At 48.7% G+C, this 24,310-nt stretch overlaps 1 protein-coding gene across 2 annotated transcripts in view; it reads right to left on the minus strand.

Moving 5' to 3' along the window:
* Positions 1 to 2,759: 2,759 nt before the first annotated feature.
* LOC142576491 (sphingomyelin phosphodiesterase 4) overlaps positions 2,760 to 24,310 on the minus strand; it is a 153,762-nt gene continuing 132,211 nt past the window's right edge. For both annotated transcript variants that reach the window (XM_075686641.1, XM_075686640.1), the window contains exon 16: positions 2,760 to 3,846. In XM_075686641.1, the coding sequence (XP_075542756.1) occupies positions 3,493 to 3,846 (354 nt within the window). In that variant the 3' untranslated portion in view covers positions 2,760 to 3,492. The remainder of the gene's footprint in view (positions 3,847 to 24,310) is intronic.

Here is a 24,310-nt window from a genome sequence, read left to right on the forward strand (position 1 = left end):
ACTCGGGAAACTGGGGGGGCACCGGATCGTCCGTGGCCGCCAGGTACTTGTCTATGAGGTGCTCCGTGACTGCCTCATCTGGAGTCGAGTCGGTGGCCAAATGGACAGCTTTCGCCAAAGCTCTCTTCTGGTTGGACTTGGTGTTGCCATCGTGCAGTAGGTGCTTAAGGAGACCCCAGCTTTTACCGTTCTTGAGCTGGCCCTCCACCGAGTCGCACAGCTCGTCCCATTGCTGCTTGCATAGCACCTTGCAATGAGCCTCTATCATCTTGTTTATATCGGAAATTTTCTTGCGTAGTCTTCTGTTATGGCGCTGAGTCATCCTTCTCGCGAGCAGTGCCTGCTTGGCTTCCAAGAGATGCGCCAGCCTACTGTCCATCCTGTCCACCTCCAGATCGGTTGTCACCTCCTTGGTGGCTCTAGCCGCACCCTTCTTTATCTCGTCGCACCAAGAGTCTAGGTCCATATCATCGTTAAGGACGCGCTCGGAGCGGTTGGCTCGGAACAAGTCCCAGTCAGTGAACCTAAAGGTCCTCGTTTTGTTACGGGCAGTCTTGATCACAGCTTCGATGATGCAATGATCGCTACCGAGGTCCATGGCTGTGTTGGTCCACTTGACGTTTTCCAAGTTCTTGACAAAGGTAAGATCCGGAGTCGTATCTCGGCACACCGAGTTCCCTCTCCTGGTTGGAAAGTCTTTATCGGTTATCAGCGTAAGATCTTCCTCCGTTGCCGCATCCCATATGTCTCTACCCTTCTTCGTATTGGTACAATAGCCCCACGCTTGATGCTGGGCATTAAAATCCCCCATGACGACTAGAGGCTGACAGCCGGCCAAATGCACGGCCTTCTTGAGTATACCACCAGGCCTGGCTCTGTGAACGCTGGGTCTGCAGTAAACATTCAGTATGAAGATACTGTTTCTTCTTAAGCGCTGCGTAGGGGGGTCGACAAGGAGTTCGGCCATGACGTACTCGATCCCATTGTCCGCGGGACCAAGGTCTCGCTGAAGGCACGTGAACTTTTTACTGACCAGGATAGCGACCCCCCTTCCTCCTTCAGTGGAAGCCACCGTAAGGAAACCGGGGAGCTTGATAGGTGATGTGATCGTTTCTTGCAAGGCGATTACTTGGGGTTAAGACAAGTCTCTGCGTGATTTTTTTTTTCTGCAGTGTTTTTGTAGCGCACGGCACGCAAGAGGAGTATGCCCTGCAGTGACTGTCATGCCGCGACATCGACAAAACCACTGTTACGCGCCTCGGTGCCAAACAGGCTATGTTTACGCGAAGGAAGGTCAGAAGTTGTTTGGTGTCCCGAAGGATGAAAATACAGCCACAGAGGCCACACAAAACGTGGTACCCCAGAATATGGCACGGGCCCGTAGGTTCGAAACGACCACAACTAGCACGTACCTGCACTTTTTTAACTCGGTTAGAAAGTATGCACACACTGTTTTCTTATTTCCCTGGTCGATTACCGGGCCTAACCTTGATACAAAAGCATTTTAGTCTAGGTCGACACATTAAACAGTTGCTGTAATTTGGTAACCGACCCTTTAAGTTCAACAAGATTGGGTTTTTTCATTAATTTTTTATGACTAACCGATAATTCGAAAAATTTCAAGGCCCCTTCCGCATAAGCAAGATCCGTCGGCGACGACTTATTTGCATAAAAACTGTAGCAGTTAGGATAACCAGGAAATCGCCGAAGAATTGAAGGGTGCATTTATATGCAGGGTAAATTTTCTTCTGAGAACTTTTTGAAACAGCAGAAATTGGCAATGCATCGGATAACTTACCTTTGCAGCGAAGTACAAATATACTATTTGTAAACCTAACAGCATTTCTATGGCACTTCACTCTGCATCAGAATGAGTAGACCTGTTGTCCAGACCGCTGGCTGCTTCATCCACATCGTGGTTCCACAACAGCTTGTCCTCGCTGCCACTTCTGGCCACGTGCCATTGTAGCAAGCATCACATTGCAGCACTGCTCTTTGGCACCTGTTGTTTCAACAAGCACGCTGTTTGCACCTCTTTTCTTGACCGCCCTGCTTATTGACATGTCGAAGATAGCTAGAGAATTTCACTTGCATGATTTTGGCATTTCTCACATGGCATTAGGTATTTCCAACAATGACAGGCATCAAGTGTGCTTGCTCTAAATAGACGTGTGAGAGTAAAAGCTTCTAGTCTCTTCGAATGACTACAGCACGGCCATGCTATCATGGGACTGTACAGGAAAACGGTTGGGGGTGCGATTATGATGAGGGCGAAAACGAAAATCCCAATTTCCGAGAGCAAAGTTGGGGGTGCATCTTTATGCGAGTATACACAGTATTTCTATCATACAAAAGCAACTAGATTAATCTTTGACATTACTAAGAGCATAAGCACTGTAGCCAACTGCACAGAGTATTCAACGTAACTGCTGAAAAATTGCAGATTTTGGCAAGGAGCAGCAAAATGTGGCCTAATAAAGCAGAAGCTTGGGCGAATTGGTGATTCAATGTCGACACGTCTGCAGAGCGCGAACGATGAGGACAGAAGATAGGACACAACACAGGCAGTGACTACAACTAAGCTTTATTTGTGAAACCACCAGAACCATATGTCTAAAGTATGTAGCTCTGGCGGTTTTACAAATAAAGCTTAGTCAGCTCCTGTGACGTGTCCCATCTTCTGTCCTCATCTTTTGCGGTGCGCAGACATGTCGAAAATGTGGCCCAAAGTCTGAGCAAAACAGAAGAGTAAGAAAATGTTTATGAAAGTGATAAAGATCTTTTATTCATTGTGCGCTTACGCCAATATCAAAAAGCACTTCCCATGCAACAGCATGCAGAGGCCATGTTTACCCATTGCCACTTGGACAGATTAGATAAAGTGGCACTCGCAACAGCCATGTCAACAAAATAGAGTGGGACTTGTGTCAACGCCCTTTCTCATATTTTTTTGTGTTGCACCACTTCCAACACGGTCTTATTGCTAAATGCATCGCTGTATCTAAGGCAAACACAAACCCACAAAGTACTCAGCCTTAATAACTTAAAATGCTTCACTTACAAATGTGCCATTAGATGTATATAAAGCAACGACAAGCACAATAGTAACTGTCAATGTCTGTAGTCTGTACAACTGCTTGTGAAGTCAGTAACAAGTCCAAGCCTTCCGGTTCGATTTGAAAACTTAAGACCACTCGAAAGTCGTTCCAATACCCTATTTACTCTTATGTACAGTAATCAGCACTTGTAGCGACATTGCAATGTACTGGAAACCAGAAAAACGGTCAGTCAACTGTTCTGCGTGGGTCCTATGCGCTTCCACGGCGCATTCTTCGTTGACAAACTGAACTTCTCCACTGCTCTCCAGTCTTTAGGCACTGCTGACAAAGTATGGCACCATGACGCACGTGTAAAAGCTGTGCAGTCACTGTTGCACCAACCGACTCGACATAATAGTCACAGACTCGCGTGATAACCAACCACTAGCACAACTCAGTCCATGGCCTGGTGGTGGTGCCATGGCAGACGCTGCACCCCCAAAGACCACGCCGCTCGGAGCACCAGGCCAATGATGAAGCACTCCAGCACAATGAGGCAGACCGTGAAGGGGCTGTAGTCCCAAGTGTATCCCAGGAACAGCAGGATGCACAGGTAGCCAATGAACTGCTTGTGAGCTAGCGTCCGCAGGCAGAGCCGGGCAGGTAGCCTGTGTTGGCGGTAGTCGTGCGGCATACCGATCCCCCTCTTGACCACCTCCTTGTAGACAGTGGGTGGCTGCAGCAGCAGACGCGCCACGTGGCCCACAAAGTGAGGGCTGTCGTACAACGACTCCAGCTGGTGTCCGTACTGCATCAAAATAAAAAATGCAGATCCAATGCAAAGCTAAAATCTAAATGATGTGAAGCTTGTTAGAGTTAGCAAGGTACAATTAAACCTCGATTAACCAAGTCAGTAAAATCAGCATTTCACTACACCAAAACTTTAATATTGATATTCGACCTTTCATGCAATAAGTACAGTAGCTGAAATATTTTTGTTACCCGGAAGGGGCGGTAAAAATTTCCAAATTACGAGAAAATTTAATAGAAAGCATGTGAAAAAAAATAATTTTGTTAAATTTGAGCATTAGTGGCCAAAGGCAGTTTTTCTTCACATCAGCGATACGAACAGAAATTTGCAATGCTTTCCAGTCTACTGCCATGGCTGATAGTGTTGCCTGCAGTGGGATAGTGCTATCAAAGGACTGCTCTCCACAGAGTCGACTAAGGAAGCATCACAGCCAGTCAGATGCCACAACAAAATTAAAATCGCATGAAAGTGAGGTGACAGGCGACAACCTGTCGTTCATGGCCGCTATGTGTCACGCACAAGATTTTGAGCAAGGACCAGCACAGCGTCTCAAATTTTTGTAACCATTATGCACCGTTTTTGGTACACACTTACCTCATTGTAACGAAATGAGATACAGTCGCCGACCGTTTATTCGGACCTCACAGGGACTGCGGAAATGTCCGAATAAACAGATTAATAAAAATAAAGAAAGAAATCCTTTATTTCCATGCACTTATTCGGGCTCGGCAATAGGCTTGAAGAAATCGTGAATGCCCTGTTGCACACTGTTCTGTTTACGCGCAATCAGATAAGCCTGAATCTCGGAGAGGGTCGTACGGTCACTATAAGCAGCTGAAAGCAGTCACTGCTTGTACATCTTCCGCATGCGACGGCAGTGTAGCAATGGTGCGTCATCTTCCGACTCGGAGTCACTGTCCGGCGGTGCAGCAGAAACCTGACGAATGCTCTCGCCGTCGTCGAGTTCTGCGCATGTCAGTACAGCAGTGTCAGCACCTGTGAAACTGTCAAATGAGACGGTGTCCGGAATCGCAGTGCAACTGCTGCGCAGATCTTTGCAGAAGATTTTCGGTGTCAGTAGGGAGCACATCGGAAGGCAACAAATCCTAGGCCTCCTGGCACGCGCTTTCCGGCATTCCCCAGCGCAGTCTGCGCGGGCACTGTCGGCGCCATTAGACACTTGAAGCAATGTTTCCGTATGCTGCATTAGATCACCGCAACCTCGACACAGCGCACAAAGCAAACACCACCAGGCCATCATGCCAACACCAGTCATACAAACGAAAAATATGGCCTACTCGCAGCATCGTGTACAAAGAAATAAACAAAACAGCTGCTGGACTGTCTTGACATGGCTTACTAAGCTGAGACCGGAACTGCTGTAGCAACTCTATCGAACCAGGTAGAAAGGACGATGAGTGGGGATTTCCAGTAGAGCTACTTCGTGGGGCAGCAGGGAGGCTTTGTTCAAAGCAAAAATGGCGTTCAGCAACTCGAACCATGCACCAGTCAGAGTCGGTGCATGGTGCTCTCGATTGAGTTGGCTCAAGGAGTGTCCGAAAAATCAGACGAGAGGTTGCAAGGTGTCCGAACTTTCGGCAGTTGTTGTAAATTATGGTCTATGGGGAGAGTGGCGGTGCCGCAAAGCAGACCAAATAAGCGAGCATGTCCGAATTTTTGGAGTCTAAAAAATCAGTCAGCAACTGTATAACTAAACAAGGAATACAAAAGAATAAAATTCCCCTTGAAATCTTCATAGAGATCCATGTCTATTTAAAGCTTCATTTTAATGAAGCAAAATTGTCCTGCCAACTATATATCTATATATATATATAATGTATATATATAATGAATATAATGAACTAGATTAGTCTTGGAAACGCAAAAAGACCCGACCACTGTGCACCGAACACATCGCTTTCCGCAGGGTTCAGCACTAGTTTGCCGCAGCAGTTCAAAATTTTCACATTCCTGTGTCGATTACGCCGTTGAGCATACAATGGAGTGCATTCACTTCTGTCTGCAGCGCGCCGCACAGGCAGCAGCAGCTGGGCATGGCCTCCGAGATATCCTCGGTGCAATCTCGTGGGTCAGGCACAGGCCGCGCATTCACTTCCCCTACCCCTGCAGTGCGCCGCATGGGATGGCAGCTGGGCGTCGCACGAGAGATCGCATTGGCATTGGTGCAATCTCAGAGGCCACATGCCATGTTGGCGCAACAAAGCTCACTTGCCTCCTCGATCTCGGAGTGAAGCGCTGTGTTGTGTGCCACGTGCTGCTCAATCACGACGAGCCAAGTGGAAAGCGGATGCAAGAAACCATCACAATGTGACAGAAGGCAACTACCGTATTTACACGATTGTAAGTCGACTCGAATGTAAGTCGACCCCTCCCCCCCCCCATATCGCTTGACCGGAAAAAAAAAAAAAAAAAACCGAGGGTGCATTCGATAACGAAAATTTATTAGTAGCTGACATGGTCACTGGACTACTCGTCTTCACTAGTGCTGCCATCGTCATCGTTGCTGCGGTCCCACAGCGCGTCGTGGTCCAGCAAAATTTCAAATTTGGCAAACGACCGCACCAGGACATCTTGCAGAACAGCAGCCCACACCAAATGCACCCAACCACACGCAGCCGTCAGGGAGGCTCTTTTGACAGGTCCGGTTGGCGTAATTTCGCAGTATTCTGCCACCTGCCACTCATTGTACTCACGGCGGAGCAGAACCTTAAAATTAAGGCGAAGGTCCGGGCTTGTTTCATGACCACGTCGCACTTCAATGGCAGGGACCAATCACGCATTTCAGCGACGTACGCTGCAAGCTTAGCCTAAAGCTCCGGAAAGTGCCCAGACTTTGGCACGTGGGAAATTTCTCACTTGCCGCCACAGGGTGAAAATTTCGCTTCGCTGCAGTCGCCACTCTCGCACCACCCGTTTAGAAACATCGAAATTGCGGCCCGCTGCACAGTGATTTGTTTCTTCGGCATAAAGGATGCCAGCCCTCTTGAACGCTGCTGTGAACGAGTGCCGAAAGATTAGTGGGCCTGCAGCACTCATGACGACTGGGGAAGCGTAGAAGTAGCACGTAGCCGAAGTGGAGCGCGTCAAGAAGTTAGTCAAACTAATACCAATGCCTTTAAACAGAGAAAGAGAAACCCGCGAGCGGTGTCTGCTCTTCCATGAACTACCGATACTCCCCGCAAGCGCCGCCATTCTGAGGGTGCCGCCGCAAATGGGAAGAGCAGCGCTTTTATCAACTATCGACACCCCCCCATAAGTGTTGCATGCACTGTAAGACTCTCAAAAATGTTGAAAAACCCTTCCGAAAAGCGAACAAACACGCGGGATAGCAAAAAGATACGGGTAGAGCCATAGAGCAAACATAAAATTGTAACTACGTTGTAGCTCTCGTTGGTATGGCTTTTTCTGGCGGGGCCATGTTTTGGTTTCGATTGTAAGTCGACCCCCCAACTTCAGACTTTCAAATTTTAAAAAAGGGGTCGACTTACAATCGTGTAAATACGGTATCTAAAGGCTGTCACATCAGGTGCTAAGAAGTCGTGTGTTTCACACGCTGATGATTCTTTTGTTGTTTTATTCGAATTTGATCGCATGCGTGGCCGTGGAGTGGTTTCGCAGGCCGTAATGCCAGTATTTTACTTCCCTGTTTGCAACATTGCCCCCCATTGGGCACATATTGCAGTTAATGGTAATACTGAATTTAATGAAGTAATTCATATGACGAAGCAATTTCGGCTCACCCTTCAACTTTGCTATAACTATGTTCAAGTGTATTCTAACAGTAAAAAAATGTCACTTTTGCCTGAAAGACGAAACTGATCTTGATAGCAACAACTACATAAAGGTTCATAGTTTCATTGCCCTCATAAATTGAGGTAAGGATTTTACTATTTAAATTAATGAGAAAAGTGTTATGTGAGCACAGGTAAAATGAACAGATCTCACTCCATGAGTGCAAACACTCGCTGCGACAATGCTGGCTTGGTGAAGAGCACAGGCTGAGGGGAGTGAACGCTTTGTCTGCCTCTTGCTCAAACGATTCTGCACAACCCAAGATTACACGACGTCCAGCACAGAGTACGTGGGATGACAGTGCACATGAAGCCAGCCATCTCCAGTCGTTTCGGAGCGAAAATGAAGTGAAACACTCACTTGGGCAGCGACAAGCACAAGGGGCTCCATGGCGCACGCAACATGTGTCACTGTGCGGGTCTCTATATCCAATTTTTGAGAAATCGAACAGCAGATATTAGATTTGTGAATCTAATTATTCGAATGCTCGCTATTCAATTCGGTGATATTCTATATTTGCCCCCCCCCCCCTTAATTATAACAGATAGATGATTATATCTGGGATTGTTATAAATGGGCTCAGCTGTGAGTGCGTGTGTGTACACACACACACACACACAGTTACAGTAAAATCTCGTTAATTCGGATTTCCTGGGACCAGAAAAAGTGTGTGAATTAACCGAAAGTCAAATTATCAAGAGCATCAGTAACACAATAAATAAATGCTTAGTACACTAACGCACCATTATTTACTATATAAATCTGCACCCCTTGCTTCTACTCAGCACAAAATCAGTGCAGAAGCCACAATTATTATTTCTTGGACGATTAGCACTTGCAACAGCAAGGACATCACGACTTTTGCAGTGTGGCCTATTTGGCCATGATGCAAGACTTGCGTATTCATTCGAAGAGACATACTTTGCACTACCGTGCGCACATCCAGATTTTTTTCTTTTTTTGGCCAATTAGCCGATCAGCAACAGCTTGTCTGTCCGTCATGATATAGCTGTTGGGTATGATGCCAGCTTACAGGCCACACTAAAATTGCTTATCATTCCCGACAGCTTCCGCCGTGTTCGTGACATTGGGCCTCTTCGATAATGCAGTCCGGGACTGCCCACAAACTGTCTGCAGCTTCCGGATTGCTAAGCCCCGACAGAAGAGCGTGTCACCGTCAGATGATCCAGCTGTCGAGGGCTGTCCGAGATTTCATTCGAAAGCACTGTGACTGGAAGTGACTTACCTGGCTGCCATTGTCTGCCCTTAGCTACTCATAGATAGTCCCCTACCCAGCGAATTCATTAGCGTGGCTTCCGAAATGGTGCATGAAGTCTCAGAGGCCACATCGCAAACACAAACATAAAGCTTGCATAGTGGAATCATAGACAGTGCAGTTCATGTTGCACTCTCGCTCTTCGTGCCCCTAAACTGCTGTTTTTAAGCTATAGCTGCAAAATTTAAGCGGAATTCCCATGCCGTCATGACTGGCAGCGATGCAGTTCTGAATGATTGTAGCCTAAGTACGCACTGAGTCAATATAAATCTACTGTTAGCTTCAACTGCTGCTGACGCCATCAAGACTGGTGGCTACGCAGTTTTGAATGCACATAGCTTGCGTACGCACCGAGTCAAAATAAACCTACTATTAGCTGCAACTGCTGCTGACAAAACAGCAGTCGTTATGAAGACAATTATGGATGGTGACTACACAGTTCTGAAGGCATGTAGCCAACGTGGTGTCATGCATGGCTGTAAACACATAAAGGGACCAATAGGCACGAGGCATTGCGATGTTTTTGTCACTCCCGTATGGTTTTCGTTGATGATATGAGGAAGTGGACTCCGCCGCTTTGTTTCGGTTGGATGCTAGCATCATTTGTGCTCATTTGTAGCGCTCCATGCTCACTGAGCATTAAGAGTTGTCAGAATTGACCAACGTGTGGCCAAATAAATCGAAATTAATGAGAGCTTCACTACAATTCCGGGACCAGAGAACACATCTGCATTATCTGACTTTCCACATTAATGAGGGGTGCATTAACAAGGTTTTACTGCATCTGATATTCATCATAACTGTGCATATTAATATAGAGGAGAAAAGATAAAGGCTGCACCTATGTGAGACAAGCACAAGCGGGATACCGAGTGCCCTATGGTCTAACCATTAGGCCACAATGAACACATGCCTCTTTCATGCCAAATTCATTCTTTGGAATATCTGGCCAGTTTCTCACATTCTACAGGCTTTGTATAAAAAAAAAAGTGCGCAACTTGCACTAGTGGTGCAAGGCTGGAGTCATCAGCAGAGCTTGTGATCACCTAGCTTTTATGTGGCTTGCCTAAGTTGTTTGTAGGTTTTGCGAGGTTATGCTAGGTTTTGCTAAGTTGCTGGTAGGCTTGGCTAAGTTGTTTCTAGGTTTTGCAAGGTTATGCTAGGTTTTGCTATGTTGTCTCGGCGGGCTTGACGCTGGAAGTTTTCGAGCAGTCACAGGCCGGAATCGCTTTCTCGGCGATGTCGAGCATTCAGGCAATGACTCTCACGTTCCCTGGACTGAAACTCTGGATCCTTGACTCAGCGTCACCTCTTCTCAGCCACAGCTTTGGCGCAGTGCTCCGGATCAGCTCGGCGGCGATGCATTGCTTCTCGCTTGACAGTACAGTGCTCTTCCTGGTAAGCCACTTCTTTGGGCGTCCGACTTTCTTCGGTCTTCCCATGAAAGCAGCATGTACGCATGGAGTAGAGGAGGCGAGAGGTGTGTCGCTGAGCCAGCTGTTCCGAGCTTTTACTCGCCTGTGATGTCACGACTCGGCCCTACGTGTGGGGCGCAAGGAGGTTACGTGGTTCAGTGCTCTCGCAGGTGGTTGCTAGGCAATGCGAGGTGGCGCACAGCTGGGCTGTTTTCTGGTAACGCTCCACAGCGGAACTAAAAGCACAAACAGCTCCGCTGTTAAAATTATCAGGAACAATTGTTTTTCGACATGACTGTATGTCGCAGCGCGCTCGCACCGTGCATGTGCGGTGGTGGAGGATGGGACCTTCAAGAAGCGCCAAGCGCCAGTCGCCTCTGAGCATCCATTCATGCAAGATAGTGTTTTTTACAGGACCTTTGTCGCGTGGGTGGACACAAGCGCAAAAATGCAGCAAATGATTGAACAGCGGTACCCCATTAAATTTTGTGTTGGGCTGGGGAAATCACATATGAAGACGTTGCGCATAATTCACCAAGCGTTCAAGGATGAAAGCATGTCTTAAACTGCAGTTTTTTAAGTAGCACAAGCTTTTCAAAGATGTCTGAGTGAGTGTGGAGGACGAGTCCCACACTGGACAGCCGTCAACATCAAGAACCGATGACAACATGCAATGTGTGCATGAAGTGCTGAATTCAGACTATCGTTTAAGTGTGCGAATGGCCACAGATGAAATTGGCGTTGATAAGGCGACAGCGTAGAGCATTATTACTGAAAATTTGGTGATGCGCAAGATCTGCACTAAACTCGTCCCGAAGGTCTTGACGGATGAGCAAAAGCAGAGGCGAATGCCTGCTTGCGGAGGCCTGCACCGCATTGGAGAAGACCCCGGCTTTTTTGGACAATGTAATTACGGCAGATGAAACTTGGCTATTTGAATATGACCTGGAAACAAAGCAGCAAAGTTTCAAATAACACATTCTGGCATCACCCAGTCCAAAAAAAAGGCTTGAATGAGCAAATCCAGAGCGAAAGCCATGCTTGTTTTCTTCAACGCAAAAGGGGTGGTCCTCTAAGAATTTGTACCTGAGGGGCAGACAGTGAATGGCACTTTTTATCTAGAAATGCTAAGACTGAAGAGAAGGGTCAACCGGGTGAGACCAGCCATCGCTGAAAATTGGAAATTGCATCCCAACAATAAAACCAGCCACATCTGCACCAAGGTGAACTACTACAGTGCAGTCCACTTATAACGATATTGACACAATGCTGTGGGGCTCCCACACCGCGGGACAGCGCGCGCAACGGCCGGCGCCATGGAAGACGACGAAGCGTATACGCTTCATGCTCTTCTTCTGGCCTGCCATAAAAGAGAAGCGTATATTTTGTAAGACTCGTCTTCAATCTACGTTACATTTTTTCTGGTGGAAGTGCGGGGCACATGCTGCCACGCCCAGATCGAATGCCGCCTACAAGCCCAGTACGAAGTCCTGTCGAGCTGACTCCTGTTCACGTACGGACAAGCCGTCGACTTCAGGGACTGCCACCTGAGCACGAGCCTCTACCCAATCGAGTCGGAAAGATGAGTACGTCAGTTCCGTATTCTTCCCCAACGGCACCGACCGAGGTCATCCTAAACCAGCTGCGAATCCCCACATCCTTCCATGGGGACACTTTTTGAGGATGTTGAGGACTGGCTCGATCACTTTCAGCATGTCGCAGAATTCAACGGCTGAACTCCAGAGCGCAAGCTACGCAACGCCTACTTTGCCCTCGAGGACTACGCGCGGACATGGTTTGAGAACCGTGAGGCAGCCTTATCGACATGGGATGAATTCCGACGCCAGCTAATCAGCACATACGCCAGCCTCAATCGCAAGGAGCGAGCTGAATCTATAATTCAGGCAAGAGTACAGCGGCCAAATGAAAGTGTCGCAATGTTTGTCGAAGATATGTGCCGACTTTTCCGACGCGCGGATCCATCCATGCCGGAAGAAAAGAAGGTCAGGAACCTGATGCGTGGTGTCAAGCAAGAGTTATTCGGTGACCTAATACGCAACCCACCAAAGACCGTCGCAGAGTTTCTCGCGGAAGCCATATCAATGGAAAAGGCACTGCAGCAACGAACAAGGCAGTACAACCGCGACGTGTCGACCCTATCACGTGAGCCTCTCGCTATACCCTTGGACAATACCGTCACCTTGCGGGAGCTCATTAGGCTTGTTGTCCAAGAGGAGCTCCAAAAGCTTCAGGTGGCTCCGGTATCGGTACCGCGACTCGCTCTGGCTGAGATCATCCGGGAAGAAATCAGGCAGGCAGTACAAGTCCCGGTGTGAAGCAAGGCACCACAGCACGAGGTACGGCAGCCACGGCCTCGCATGTCATATGCGGAAGCTGCGCGAAGTTCGTTGTCTCCGACTTTTCACGATGCGCGCGATGTCCCGGACTTTCATGATGTGCGCGCCATTGAACAAGCAACTGCCGATTTCAGGACTCGCCGCACTTCATGGCTGAACACGACCCCCCCGCAAGAGCGACGTATGGCGCACTGCGGACTGGAGACCTTTGTGTTTTCATTGCGGTGAAGCCGATCACCTCTACAGGGCCTGTCCTTACCGCCGAGCTGGGCTCCGTGGATTTTCACTGAATGCCTTGCCCACGCAATGGTGAATGTCCCCTCGAGATTGAAGCATACCTCGCGGACGCCAGGAGCTCGTTTGGCCCACGATTCCGTGACCCCCGGTCACCATCACCTGCCCGATACAGGTCTTCCAGCCCAGTCTTCACGCCGAGCGCAACAAGGCGTCGCTCACCCAGCCCTGCTTCCCAGGAAAACCGAGTCCAGCGACCTGCAGAGGTGAGGTCACTGACGTTGCGAATGCTGAAGATCCTCCATTACGACGACCGCGAAATGACGTAATTGAGACGCAGAGAAAGCAGTGTAGTTCGGTGTCACTATCTTGCGACGTACCAGTTACCATAGATGACTAAGAAGTCACGGCGCTAATCGACACGGGTGCGGACACGTCTGTTATGAGCCAGAATCTCGCACGCACACTGAACAAAGTTTCGATGCAATGGACCGGAACTCAAATTCGTACTGCAGGAGGGCACCTCATAACTCCAATGGGCCGGTGCACGGCACGAGTCAACATTCGGAGCTTCACGTACATCGGCGACTTCGTCATTCTTCCTGAATGTTCAAAGGACCTTATATTCGGCATGGATTTCCTTCAGGCGAACGGTGCCATCATCGACCTGCAAGAGTCCATAGTTAGCTTCGCTACTACGCAAGCCATAGCAAACAGTAATGACGACAGTGACATCGCGCTTCACGTAGCTGACAATCCCGTCACGTTGCCACCCAAGAGCAGCGTGCTTACCCTTGTCCAATGCGACATGGAAGACGATGACGAAGGAATTGCTGAGGCCAACATCCCCCTGCTTCTTGAGCGCCACATTTGCATAGCCAGAGGGCTTCTTCAGGTGCGAAACAAATGTTCAGTCATTTTGCTAACAAACTTTAGCAACGAGTATCGGCATGTATCGCGAGGAATGACAATCGCATTTCTTCGCGAAATCATTGATGTCACTGACATTGCCACATTGGAAATCGCATCATCTCAGCAATCTGAGTTACCCAGCCTAAAAGAACGGATTGACGTTAACGCTGCTCTGCCAGACCATCAGAAAGACCATCTACTGAGTCTTGTGAATGAATTTGCAGACTGTTTTTCAATGTCGTCCAAAGTACGGCGCACGTCTATCACAAAGCACTGCATTATTACGGACGAGTCTGCACGTCCTGTTCGTCAGCATCCTTACAGAGTGTCTCCAGTGGAAAGGGAAGCGATCAAGCATCAGGTGAAAGAGATGCTCCAAGACGACATGATCCAGCCATCCACAAGCCCGTGGGCCTCCCCTGTAGTGTCAGTCAGAAAGAAAGATAACACACTACGGTTCTGTGTAGATTACAGGAAATTGAACAGTGTCACCAAGCGCGATGTCTATCAATTGCCCCGCATCGACGACGCATTAGATCGTCTACAACATGCCAAGTTTTTTTTCTTCGTTGGACCTTAAATCAGGGTATTGGCAAATCGAAGTTGATGAACAGGATCGTGAAAAAACAGCATTTGTGACACCTGATGGGCTTTATGAGTTCAAAGTTCTCTCCTTCAGTCTCTGTTCCGCACCTGCCACTTTTCAGCGGATGATGGATACCGTGCTTGCTGAACTCAATGGCAAACCTGCCTCGTATATTTGAATGACGTCGTCGTGTTCTCAAGCACATTTGACGAACATCTCGCATACCTTGAGAGTGTCCTCACTGTGATCCGTACTGCCGGCCTCACCATCAAGCCTGAAAAGTACTACTTCGGGTTCCAAGAGCTCAAATTTCCTGGCCATGTCGTTGGTCCTAAAGGCGTCCGACCAGATCCCGACAAGTTAGCTGCCGTCGCCGAGTTTTCGCCACCCACAGACAAGAAGGCTGTCCAGCGCTTCCTTGGTTTGTGCGCATATTATAGGCGCTTTGTTGAGGAATTCTCGAGAATTGCTGAGTCTGACACAGCTTACACGCGACGATGTGCCTTTCATTTGGGTGGACGAGCAGCAGCAGTCATTCAATGAATTGCGCCAGCGTTTGCAAGCGGCCCCGATACTTGCTCATTTCGACGATGACGCTGACACTGAAATCCATACTGACGCCAGTAATACGGGTCTCGGTGCAGTTCTTATGCAGTGGCAAGCTGGTGTGGAACGCCCTATTGCTTATGCAAGCCGCAGTCTTACCAAGGCTGAGAACTACTCAACCACTGAAAAAGAATGCTTAGCGGTTGTGTGGGCGATTGGTAAATTCCGACCTTACTTGTACAGTAGACCCTTTAAGGCTGTCGGCGATCACCACGCCCTGTGCTGGCTTGCCAACCTCAAGGATCCTTCAGGCAGACTAGCCCGTTGGAGCCTGCGCTTACAAGAGTACGACATAACACTTGTCTACCGATCTGGGAGGAAGCACAGCGACGCTGACTGTTTGTCACGTGCACCACTCCCTACGACGTCATCAGACCCTGACCATGACTTGCCATTTGTCAGCGTCACTGTCGCCATAAAGACGGCTGAGCACAAGTGCGCTGACCCTGAGCTGCTGCCGTTGATCGAGCACCTTCAAGGAGTTGCAGGTGTTCTACTCCGCTCGCTTGTGCGCGGCTTATCATTGTACCATTTGCACAACAACGTCCTTTACAGGAAAAACTGCGGAAGCGGTCCCAATACGTACCTCCTTGTCGTGCCGTCGGCGCTGCGCCAAGACATATTGCAAGCCTGCCATGATGAGCCATGCGCGGGACACCTGGGATTCGCTACAACATTAGCAAGAATACGACAGAAGTATTACTGACCCCGACTTTATTCTTCTGTGAAACGGTACGTGAAGACCTGCCGCGATTGTCAGCACCGCAAGAAACCACCAGTTAAACCGGCTGGCTTTCTCCACCCTGTGGACCATCCTCAAGCACCGTTCCAACAAATAGGAATGGATCTACTTGGGCCATTCCCAGTGACCTCTTCGCACAACAAATGGATAGTCGTCGCTACCGACTACTTAACTCGGTACGCCGAAACCGAAGCTATTCCGCAAGCAAACTCATATGAAATGGCCAAGTTCTTTGTACGCCACATCGTCCTACGACATGGTGCACCATCTGTTGTCATCACCGACCGCGGTACAGCATTTACAGCCGAACTTATGCAGGATTTTCTCCAGCTGACGCATTGCTCTCACCGCAAGAGCACTGCGTATCACCCTCAGACCAATGGATTAACGGAACGTCTGAACAGAACGCTGGCTGATATGCTCTCCATGTATATCGACGTAGAGCACAAGATGTGGGACGAGATTTTACCCTATGTGACCTTCGCATATAACACTGCTGTACAGGAGACTATGCAGTATACGCCATTCGAGCTTGTATACGGGCGCCATGTCACGTCAACACTTGACGCCATGCTACCTCTGGCTGATAATAGCCCGACCAGCGAACACGTAGAAGAGTTCATACAAAGAGCTGAAGAAGCCCGCCAGCTTGCTCGGCATCGTATCCGGAGCCAACAGTATGCCGACACCCTTCGGTACAATCAGGGCCGACGCGACGTCCATTACAATATTGGCGCCTTCGTGTGGGTCTGGATGCCCATCCGTCGCCGTGGACTCGAGGAAAAGTTACTCCGCCGGTATTTTGGTCCCTACAAGGTTACACGCTGCCTCAGTGACGTTACCTATGAAGTCGCCCCCTGCAGTTCTGACCCCGGTTCGCCCCGTCGTCGTCCTCGCGCTGAAGTTGTTCATGTAGTGTGCATGAAACCCTACTATGTGCGTACGTGAACGCCGAGCTGCACCTGAGGAGCTCCATTTGTTGTCGTCGCTGAAAGAACTTTTTCACGCGATCAAGACAGTTGCTTTTCGCATGGGGGGCAATTGACACAATGCTGTGGGGCTCCCACACCGCAGGACGGTGCGCGCAACGGCCGGCGCCATGGAAGACGACGAAACGCGTATGCTTCATGCTCTTCTTCTGGCCCGCCATTAAAGAGAAGCGTATATTTTGTAAGACTAGTCTTCAATCTACGTTACAATATTGAGAAAGACGAAAAATATGATCATTATAAATGATGATTGCTATATCTGGACTGCAGTTATCAAAAAAGTAAAAAAAAAAAAAAAACGCAGAACATACCTTTGCAGCCCCAAACTCAAGTTTGCTACTTGCTCTAAAGAATAGATGATGTAGAAAGTAGGCCGTGAAAAACAAACTTTATACACTCTGTGTCAAGGGTTAGGCGCACCGAAATAGTCTGAAATCTGCACTTGCTTTTGCGGCAGTTTCAGCTTCACAACCGCGGTGTGCATGGATTCCAGCTGCTGCTTGAACACTGGCGGCAATCCTTTAGCATGCATAAAATCAATTAAGGAGTCGATCGACGACAGTGCACTTTCCGTGGACATAGAGGTCGGGGTCAAGGAGCCACTGCCAATCTCGTCACAGTCGCTGCTGCCGTCTCCACCGTCGCACAACTTTGCCGTCTGTCGAGACAGCACATCTTCGGCAATCGCCTCGTCGGTGACCTCATCGCAGAACAAGGCAGCACCGTCTGCAGTAAAAAACTCCTCCTTCGACGCACCACCTGTGTCACCAGTAGGAACGAGCTCCCAGAGCTCGGTTATGTCAGCGGCTTCCACCGTGTTGGTCTCAGTGGATTGGGGAAGTTCGTCCTTGCACATAAAGCCCGCCTTTTTGAAGCGATTGGTGATGAACCACTAGTAAAGCGACTCTTCAGCCATCAGCGTACAACGGGTCTCTAACCCTTTTCCGCTGATCGGCATGGCCGCTGATAGCTCCTGCTTTCACAATCGCGGTGCTCCAGGTTTTCAAGATGGTTGATATTGTTACCTGGGAGAGCTCATACTTCTTCACAAGGGCGCTCACCTTGAAGCCGCATCGAGAGTCCTGCAAAATATCCATCTTTGTGTCAAGCGACACAGCTTTGCGTTTTGTCGGCGCCATCTTTGAACTGGGTTGAACCATTGGTTGCACGCTGCTTCGGTGGCGTCAGCCTGCTATCGCGAGAGAGAGAGACGCGCGACAGGCGCCACCGCGCCGCTTTGCTTGTCGCTTTTTTTTCTATCTCTCTTTTTCGGAGCGACTGTGGTCGACGCGCATGAAGCAGCTAGCACCATCTTATGGCGCGCTGCGCCTACTCAGCTATTCTCCGGTGCACGGGCGGGACGGGACCCGCTGCGTGGTAATGGCAGCAGATACGAACTTACGGAGCTAAATATCGCCTCGTCATCGTTCGTTTCAGGGAACTAAGCAACGCAAATGCTATGATTATTTGGCACGGAAAACGCCGTCCAGATGGCAAAATTTTGATTGTTATATCCGATATGCATTGAATAACCTATCGTTATAAATGGTTTTTTCCCCATAGACCTAGTGCATAAAATGACACTCTCATGTCGACCCATCGTTATACCGATATATTGTTATATGTGGTATCGTTATAGGTGGACTGCACTGTACCTGACATCTACATCGTATTTCATTGTATTTGTACATTGTACTACGTTGTATTTCACAACAACATCGTGACGATTCCCCAACACCCTTAGTCCCGACTTGGCACCTGCAGACTATTTCCTATTCGCAAAAGTGAAATGCGCCCTCAAAGGACACCACCCCGCGTGCTATCAAAGAAGCCTGTACGTGTGCCCTTAAAGACCTTTCAAAATCTACCTACCGGTTGCCTTCGAGTCATGGGAAAGCAGTTGGCAAAAGTGTGTCGGTGCTCAAGGGATGTACTTTCAAGACTCCTGAGGCAATGTAGCAATATCCCCAATACAGTCGAACCCCGCTGTTACGTTCCTCACTGCTGCGTTTTCCCGGCTGCTACGTCGTTTTCATCCGGTCCCGGCATAGCTTCCATAGGATCCAATGTATAAGGAACCCCGCTGTTACGTAGTAGCTGTGAAAACGTTCCCGCATGATACGTCGCAACTTCGCCCCGCGAACCTGCCTGGGCTAAAAGTAGGAAACGCGCTCCAACCGCCGTTTTGGCTTTTGACGAGTTTTGGCCGGGCTTGGCTATGGAACTGGCTGCAAGAAGCCGCACGCCAGTTCGAGAGGCCGCCATCGAATTAACGTGCGACTTCTTGCAGCCAGTTCCATAGCCAAGCCTGGCCAAGCCCGGCCAAAACTCGCCAAAAGTCAAAATGGCGGTCACATACGACGACTACATCGCCGTGGATGCTGTCGTCGTGACGTCAGAGTGTCAGAGCATCGCCGAGATCGTTGGGAACTCGGTCCCGAGTGAAGCCGCAGACTGCGATGCACGAGCCGCATGATGCCAGAGCCGCATGATGCGGCTCTGGACCTCCTCCGCAGGTACGTCGCACCTCACAGCGACGCTGACAGCAATGCGGCCCTCCAGGCTATTGTGAAACGTGTGGCGATTTCTAGCGAGCGAAAGAAACGGCAAGCCACCATACTGGACTTTTTTTAGGTCCTAAGCGCACTCTGTGGAAATAAATTGTCTATAGTTGAAGCTGCACTTTTTTTTCATTCATTTTCGGAGCTTTCCTCACTGTTGCGTTTTCCCGGCTGTTACTGTTTTTTTTTCCCCGGTCCGGTGAAAAACGTATGAACGAGGTTCCACTGTAAATCTATTTTTCCAAAACTTTTCCCGATACTTTTTATACCAACCCTGCACCATCATGACCATTAGCACTTCGAGAAGCTGGGTTTGATTGCATTACCTTCAGGATTGGCCCACATTATTTGTTAGATACCTTGAGTGTAGGTGGAGTTTGCCTATAATGCTATTGCATTAAAATATTTCGCACAATTCCCTAGTCAACTGTGCAGCAGTGCTCACAAAAGCATTCGGTAGAACCCATCTCGCAATGACTGTCTACAGTAATGTGTTTAGCATTGAATATAGCGACACAACGTATTGCTAACGTCATCTAGCGGCGGCATGAAGCCTGCCCATGGCCTCTAAAATGCATGGCATGCAGGTGCGTGCAAACCCTAAGAAGCGAGTCACGTAGCAACAGGGCTCTGCCCTCGAGCTTCTACCTGGACATGCTATGCCATTGTGTGGTGCTGCTGAAAAGTCAGTGTGTGGTCTCCAAGACGAGAAACATGGTATGTAGGTGCATGCAAATGCTGAGAATTGTTTCCTCACTTGACATACACTCAGTGGCAGCTCACAAAGCATTGGCGTGAAAGACATTCACTGAAAAGAGACACATACCCAGTGCATTTGAGGTGCAGCTTGCTGTCCTTGAGGAACCCGTGGGACGTGGGTTCAATACTGCCTAGCATAGGACAAACTTAAAGGGGTCCAAAACCACCCCTCGGGCTTGGTGAAAGAAACAGTCCGCAGATAGCAAGCTGCTCTGAACATGCCAGCAAAACGTTATCAATCCAGTGAGTAACCAAGTTTGTGGTCATCCAAACTTTTTCATTTGCGCGGACAATCACGCCACTCGGAAATACGATTCCTTTCGGAAGCATCTTCCGTCTGAAGATAAGATACAGGAGCAGCTTGTGCCCATCCACAGTGCAACAAAGCATTGCAGTGACTTTAGTTTTTTCGTGGCCGGAAGACAAAATGCACACTTGCTTCAGCCCCTTGTTTTCGATGGTTGTGGTGGCAGGCACGTCAAAGTAGACCGGCGTCTGATCGGCATTTCCAATCTGTCCAATGTGGTAATCGTTTCTATGGCACAACTTCAAAACATACCGCTGAAAACTGCAATTTCTCTTCATATCCTTTGGGCACTTTATGGCATATCCCTGTCCGCCTTCGAAAAGAAAAGCCTTTTCTTTTCATAAAATTTCATAGCCAGCACCTGCTCACTTTGAAGTCACTCCGCATCAGTCCTTTCTGTGAGGCTAACTGCATCGCCCATACTTTGAGCAGATCAGTTGTCACAGGCCACTGTGCCGCTCGCTGCTCTTGCACGTATTCAGCGAGCAGCTCTTCTATTTCGGCAAAGTCGGTTCACTGAAACCCTTGCTCGTCGCTTTGGTGGCAAAAATACTCTTTCTGTTCGCGCCAGACTCGCATGCAAGTTTTGGGAACTCCAAACGCCCGTGATGAGGCCCGATTTCCATCCGTCTCCACGTACATGATAACTTTCCAATTAAATGCGACATCATGGTGGACTCTGCATGTCTTCGCAGCCGGTGCTTCCATGCTGATTGAATAAACGCAGAAAACAGGAAGACAGGCAGTAGACTAGGTTACACCAGCGCCTGGTTACGTGTACAACGTGGAGGTATGTACATGGAGGAAGCAACTGCAGCTAGGCTAGAAGCGCATACGAGGCAGCCATTTTTCAAATGCCGATGGCGATATGGTAACGCGGATTTAGGGTCGTACTCGATTCTAACGCGCATGCAATTTTTGGACCCGTTTTATCTGAAAAAAGGTGAACGTTAGATTCGAGTAAATACGGTAACAGTGATGGGAAAGTCTCGAAAGCCCCGGCATTTGAAGCAGGAGAGTCATTTGCAGTGCACCTATCATGCTAACAAAAAAGGTGCGCATGACAACAGCCCTATTCAATGAGTTCATCTCGCTCCTTGAACACAGGATGGGAAGCAAAAATAGGAAAATTGTCTTCTTCCTTGATCAGTGTGCCGCACACCCGAAGCAACTGACGCTTCAGAACATCAAGCTTGCATTTTTGCCCGCCAACACGACCACGCACCTGCAACCTCTCCAGGCTGGAGCCATAAGGAATGCGAAGCATTATTTTAAAGGACTTCTCATGAGCTGCCTTCCCGCCAAAACTGATCGCATGGATGGTGACTTGTGAATAAGCGTTTATAGCCATGGCTTGGGACTGAGTCACGCCGGTTACGATAGCAAACTGCTGCAGCAAGTGCGGCTTCTTCAGGAGTCCTACAGAGGCGCTCCCAGAGACGGAAGACCCGGAAATCGAGGACTTGGACCAGCTTGATGCTGGGTGCTCCGTGCATGATTTTATCACTGCGGACGACAAACTTGCTATTTGATGTACTAGTTCTGTGGAAACCTGCAAGGTGGAGAGAAGTAATTAGCCTTGCTACTTGTGGTGCACGCATGGTTGAGGGCATTCTCAACGAGGTCACGTCTGAGGCTGCAAATTCCAGTGATGAAGGCGACAAAAATGGTGGGGGCAGGGACGAGCAGCCACCATTGACAGCTGAAACACTGTACGCCCTCGACATCCTGAGGCATGCTGTGGCCACGGATGAGTTCAGCGACGATACAAGCGCGCATATTTATGGATTTGAAAAAAGTCTGCTAGGCAACCTGATGAAAAAAAAGAAACAGAAGGACATCGGGGATTTCTTCTGCCAAAAATAAAAGCTTTTTTTCCCTCAGCGTGCTTTTTGCTTCTCTATTATAAGAAATTTGTCAGTTTGAATTTGGTTAATTTAGCTTACCAGTTTTCAAGGTATTTCAGGAATACAAATGTCTCATAACAAGAATATATTTTGTGATGCCGCGAGATTCTTACTAAGATTCCACTGTACATGCATACCTACATACATACATAGGCAGTTAACCCCCAGAAAATATGTGAAGTACTCTAAGAATACTACCACATTAAAGGGACAATAAAGACGAATACTAAGTCGACGTGGACTACTTAAATACCATTCTAAATACCTTGCAACGCTTGTTCCGTGCGAAGACTTAGTTTACGACAACATTGCATCTGAAGGGTCCGAACACCATTTTCTCTAAGTTCGAATCTCCTGACACCTAACCGGGGGAGTGGCGACGCTGCATACACCCTCGTCACCCTTTGTGGCCGTCGGTGAGTAAACTGGTACCCGACAGATGGTGGTACAGTAAAAGCTCCTTATTTCGAATTTCACGGAGACACTTCACGAGTTCGAATTAACCGAAATTCAAACTAACGAAAGTGATTAAGAAAAGGTCACATCTGATGACAAAAAAATAAAGTAGAGCAACTTTGGGTACTTTTATTTGCAAAAAAAGTCCATAATGGTACAGTAGAACCCCGCTGTTATGTTCCTCACTGCTGCATTTTCTCGGCTGCTACGTCGTTTTCATCTGGCCCCAGCAGAGCTTCCATAGGATCCAATGTATAAGGAACCCCGCTGTTACGTAGTAGCTGTGAAAACGTTCCCGCATGATACGTTGCAACTTAGCACCCCGAACCCGCCTGGGCTAAAGTAGGCAACGCACTCCAACCGCCATTTCGGCTTCTGACGAGTTTTGGCCGGGCTTGGCTATAGAACTGGCTGCAAGAAGCCGCACGCCAGTTCGAGAGGCCGCCACGAAGTGGTTATTCATGAAAAATGCTCTCACTATCATCACTGTGATTATGGTCACCGCACGGTTTTTGGACGGGTCGACTCACGGAGGAAGGGAACTCGAGAGAGGCCCTGATGTCACTCTTTGCAAAGCTAAAGTGAAGCCGGAAATTGGCGTTGCTCCGCTTATCGAGCCAGCTCTCCTCTCTTGTTTACATTTCTCGTGAAACCACGCCACGCCGCACGCAACCGGGCTGCTCGGACGCGCGCGCTCAACAGCAATACTAAACAATCGTTAGCACGTTAGCGTGATTACACCAAAGAGGGCAAAATTTCCCGCGAATAATCCTTCGTTCGTTGCCATTGCCGTGGCGTGGTGACGATAAGGAGCACGAGCCGCATGATGTCGGGGAGTTGCCAAATCCTAGCTTTGGAGAAGCCGTCGCGGCTCTGGACCTCCTCCACAGGTACGTCGCACCTCACAGTGACGCTGAAAACAATGCGGCCTTCCAGACTATTCAGAAACGTGTGGCGATTTCTAGCGAGCGAAAGAAACGGCAAACCACCATTCTGGCCTTTTTTAAGTCCTAAGCGCACTCTGTGAAAATAAATTGTCTATAGTTGAAGCTGCACTTTTTTCATTCATTTTCGGAGCTTTTCTCACTGTTTCGTTTTCCCGGCTGTTAATGTTTTTTCTTCCCCGGTCCGGTGAAAAACGTATGAATGGGGTTCCACTGTATTTTGCTTTTTTCCTCTGAAAGCGATTGCTGCCACTTTATTTTCCAGAGCTCGAATGAGCCGAAAAGCATCGTCTTTGCCTTCTTCGAAACTGAAGAAAAGCCGGGCGTGATTCAGTCCATCCATCACCTGTGCCAACGAAGGCCGTACCGGTGTTTCACCAACATCATCTTCATCATTGGCGTCGTCATGGCCCACGGCTGGTTCTTCGTCTTCGCCGATGACTCGGGCGATGATTTCATAATCGGTCATGGCACTGCAGACCGCGGCGCAGCTGTCGACATTCACGTAGTCGCTGAAGTCTGTATCGCAGAGCACCTCCCATACATGAAACGGAGCACGGACTTCCTCATCAACTTCATTAGCGTCTGCGTTAAGGG

The sequence above is a fragment of the Dermacentor variabilis genome, chromosome 3, assembly GCF_050947875.1.
Source record: "Dermacentor variabilis isolate Ectoservices chromosome 3, ASM5094787v1, whole genome shotgun sequence".
Classification (NCBI taxonomy): Eukaryota; Metazoa; Arthropoda; class Arachnida; order Ixodida; family Ixodidae; genus Dermacentor; species Dermacentor variabilis.